Source organism: Sprattus sprattus (genome assembly GCF_963457725.1).
Source record: "Sprattus sprattus genome assembly, chromosome: 2".
In the NCBI taxonomy this organism is placed as follows: Eukaryota; Metazoa; Chordata; class Actinopteri; order Clupeiformes; family Clupeidae; genus Sprattus; species Sprattus sprattus.
In genome coordinates, this window is record NC_137921.1 from 6196408 (window position 1) to 6201407 (window position 5000).

The 5000-nt window shown below is 47.9% G+C and overlaps 1 protein-coding gene across 1 annotated transcript in view; it reads left to right on the plus strand.

The window, feature by feature from the left end:
* The window catches only part of plxna2 (plexin A2), a 92806-nt gene that overhangs the window by 33737 nt on the left and 54069 nt on the right, over window positions 1–5000 (plus strand). Inside the window, 1 exon segment of the mRNA XM_080833442.1 lies at window positions 4895–5000. This exon segment is cut by the window's right edge and continues 134 nt beyond it. Within this exon segment, the coding sequence (XP_080689568.1) occupies window positions 4895–5000 (106 nt within the window).

Sequence of the window (5000 nt, forward strand, 5' to 3'; positions counted from 1 at the left end):
CACACACACACACACACACACACACACACACACAGACACACACACACACACACACACACACACACACACACACACACACACACACGCTGCCATTGTGAGCCCGGCTGTACCTGTCACACACCTCGGGCTGAGGCATTAGTCATCACCATAATTATACTGAAAAGAAGAGGTGTTTTTTTTTTTTCTTTATACTTTTTTATATCATTGCTATTCCTCAGCCTCTATTTTCCTCGATGGCCAAGACAGAAAGAAAAAAAAAGAAAGAAAGAAAAAAAGAGAGAAAGAAAACGAAAGAGAGGAAGAAAGACAGAAAACACCTGGCAGATTGGCCTGCATGCATGGTGTGTGGGGATGGCTCCTGTGCCGCTATGAGACCCCGTCTGAGCGGATCAGAGCCGCTTAAATGACGTGTGCAATCAGGGGCAAGGCTCAGCAGTCAGCTCCTTGATCCTTCCCAGGAGGCCAGAAGAACTCCCCTCGCGAGCCCAAAAACACGGCCCTGTGCACACGGACATACAGTATATGCCACGCTATATGTTTGTAGCTACACGATGTTAACTCTTATGTATTTAAATTATACATATGGATCTAAATGCAAAATGTTGTAGTAGCGCTAGGATGATAACTCTATGTATGTAAATTATACATATGGAGAGATGCACATACATATGTGAACACATGTACACACACACTCACACACACACACACGCACGCACACACACACACAAACACACACACACACACACACACACACACACACACATATATCAGGAGACAGGATGAGGGTTCCATCTCACCCGCCACCCACCCTCCTCAACACACACATGACACACAGACACACACACACCAGACACACACACACACACACAGACACACACACACACAGACACACACACACACACACATGCACAGACACACACACATACACCGCCCCCTAACAGACACATACTGAAACACAGCACAATAGTTGCACACACACACACACACACACACACACACTGTGTGTTGTACTGTAGCAGTTCTCGAAACAAAGCTCTGAGCTTTAACATAAGAGACGTGTGCACCCATGTTGTGTGAGTTCTTTGTTCTGCCTCTCTCGCCACAACGTTATTTGAATCCCAGTCAATAATACATACCTCTCCCTCCAGGATGGTGTGTGTGGAGTTTTGTTCTACACCTATCCATCCCGGTTCCCCTCCTCTCCCTCTCTTCGCTGGCCGGCATCCCGTTACACACACACACACACACACACACACACACACACATTACACATGTATATCGATGTGGTACAACTGAAGGCATTATTCAGAGCCTGCCGTGTTTACCGCTGCTCTGCCGAAAAGAGCCCGTCTCCTTTGTGATCCGTCATGACCGCGACCCGCACAGCTGCTCACAGCTGCACACACACACACACACACACACACACACACACACACACACACACACACACACACACACACACACACACACACACACACACACACACACACACACACACAGCTGCTCACAGCTGCACACTGCTACATGAAACAGCAACCTCAATTTGCAACTTTCATAAGCCACCATTGTTCTTCCCAGCCACTAAATACACAATCACACACATACACACACACACACACACACACACACACACACACACACACACACACACACACACACACACACACACACACACACACACACAAAAAAACATACACACACACACACAGGCCTGAGAGAAAGGAGGAGGAGATAATCCTGCAGCTCTATTAGTTAAACTTCCCGGTTGAGTCGTGGTGACTCCCGAAGTAAGATGCCGCTCAGGAGTCTCAACACATCTCCACACAACATACACACACACACCTCCACACATGCACATGAACATGCACACACACACACACACACACACATACACACACACACACACACTCACCTCCACCTTGTCTAATTCTCTGGGCTGAAGAATAGTGTGGCCGGCAGAGAGAGCTTTTTTTCCCCCCATTTTGCATTTATTTATTTATTTCCTTCCCCCGTAATAAGCCGACCTGGAGGGTCGAAGGGTGTTAAAGCGCAGACACACACACACACACACACACACACACACACACATACACACTCGCACACACACACACACACGCACACACACACACACACACGCACCCACACACACACTCACCCACTCACACACACACACACACACACACCTGGAGGGTCGAAGGGTGTTAAAGCACTAACACATGGAGACGCCGAGGAACAGGGCAGCGATTCCAATTATTTTCTGAGCCGTGTACACGCGGCCACCCACCGCTCGCTCTGCTGTCCACCGGAGCCAGGTGGATCTGCATGATGCCGGCAGAAATTGGCAGCCTATTACCTTTACCGGCGCCGCTCATACGAGATGCGGCATCATTGATACCCCTCTCCAAAAAAAAAGATGTTCCCCACTGTTTAACCATCGTCTCCCAAGCCCATAATGCGTGACCATTTACTGTGGCCGTACGCCTTCAGCAGCTAGGGTGCTTGTTAAAACCCCGCAGGTGCATTTAAGTACCTTTGCCGTGACAGCTAGCACTCCCACAAGAGTCACTCGCTCGGCAGAATTCCCGGGGATGGGAAGACAGACTGTGCGAGAGAGGAAAGACAGAAAGAAAGACTGAACAAAAGAAAGAAAGAAAGAAAGAAGACTGGGTAGCGAACAGGGTAAAAAAACAAGCAGCAATCAGCCAGGACTGAGCAGATGGCGTTGCTCGCCAGAGTGGAGTAGTCGCAGAAACGTCGTAGGATGCTGAGGTAGCATCTGTCCCCCTCCTGCCTCACGTGTCAGCACTCCAAACTAGCAGCCAGGGAGGATGTGGGACTTTTTTGGAGAAGTAACCAGACTAAAGTAACAAGACGCATTTCAGATAGAAGTGGGTTCATCCCGACTCTCCATCCAGACACACAAAAAAAAAAAAAATAGTTTTGAGTAGCTGCGCCGCTCGTTAGCACTGTTCCAGAACCCCTTAGAGGAATGAAGACAAACGCACAGAGAGCTTTTTGACTTCTTCTAATTCATGCACAATACTGTAAAAAAAAGGCCCTCTGTGCGGCGTCGTCCCATCCATTTTTAATCAATCTCATCATGCCTGCCGACTTTGGAGTCATGATGGAGTCAGCCTCATACACACACACACACACACACACACACACACACACACACACACAATCTCATCATGCCTGTCGACTTTGGAGTCTCAGCCTCATACTGTTGTGTGTGTATGTCACAACACTTTGGTTCAGGAAACACACGAGGTGGAAATATCACATGGCCTTGTACGCACACACACACACACACACACACACTCACACACACACACACATGTTAGCACCTCTCGAGGTGGCAGCCTTAATGCTGGACCGGTGTTGTGCTGTGCTGATCCATGTAAGGATGTTGCTTATTCTGCTCCGAGCCTTTCAATTATTAAGCCCCTCTCTCCCCTCTCTCTCCCACTTTTGCAGTGGAACATGGCATCTCCCTGTGCGTCTAGACAAATACAAGGCTACATGCTTTTTCCTCTCTCAGACCAGAAGAACTCACACAAAAGAACTCACACAGAAGCCTCGTGTTGCCCCCCTCCTAAAAGAGGAAAGGAGGAGGGGAGGAGGGGGGGGGGGACGCTACATGGCCATGGTTTTGCCACCCTGTGAAAATCAAGTTGGTGTGTCTGGAATGAGTTTTTTATTGATCCTCTCTCCGTGCTGTGTGTGTGTGTGTGTGTGTGTGTGTGTTTTGGTGTGTGTGGGTGTGTGTGGGTGTGTGTGTGTGTGTGTGTGTGTGCGTGTGTGTGTGTGTGTGTCTGTGTGTGTGTGTGTGTGTGCTCCGTGCTCTAAGAGGCATGGCACTTCCCAGTCCAGCACTGCACTTCCCAGTGCTGCTGTGCATTGAACATATTTAGCTCTAATTAAGTTTTTTTCCCCCCCGAGGGAGTCTAAGCTGGGGAACGAGATGAGATGAAAACCTTAGAGTACAGGGATCCGCTTCGCAGAAATCAATTTTGTCCCCCCCGCCCACCACACACACTCACACACACACACACACACACACACACACACACACACACACACATATACACACACACACAGTCATGTGTCCTGTGGGAACACTCTGGCCCTCCTGTATACACACACACAAACACACACACACACACACACACACACACACACACACACACACACACACACACACACACACACACATATACACACACACACAGTCAGGTGTCCTGTGGGAACACTCTGGCCCTCCTGTATACACACACACACACACACACACACACACACACACACACACACACACACAGGTTCACGAACATATACTTATACGAAATATATACATAAATACATAAGCACTAGAGTGTTACAGTAGTATTGTTGAAAGCCTCACCTTCTTCTTAGACATATATATTGGATTTATTTGTGTTTATGTGTATTGTGTGTTTCACGGATCAGTAAAACATTGGTCTGACAGTGGTATGGATGTGTTGTTTGGCTTGTTTGGATGGTGGCTTTTTTATCTCACCTGTTTCCCTTTCTCATCTGTGAATGAATTAAACCTTTGTTTACCTCAAATTTCTCATCTGTGAATGAAGTAAACCTTTGTTTACCTCACCTGTTTCCCTTTCTCATCTGTAAATGAGTAAACCATTGTTTACCTCACCTTTCTCATCTGTGAATGAAGTAAACCTTTGCTGGCTTTGTTTTCACAAAATGCAGTTCGAAAAGCAATTACTGTAAGCTGCATTTACTAACAGTATCTCCCTTTCTTTCTTTCTACCTCTCTCTCTCTCTCTCTCTCTCTCTCTCTCTCTCTCTCTCTCTCTCTCTCTCTCTCTCTCTCTCTCTCTCACACACACACACCTGTCCGCTCTCCTCTCAGGTGTGTAAAGTTTTAAACACTACCTCCATGAGCTGCTTCGCCCCGTCCCTGACGGCAGAATACCGCCCCGGTCTGGACTCCGTGAAGCACGCCGACGAGTTTGGCT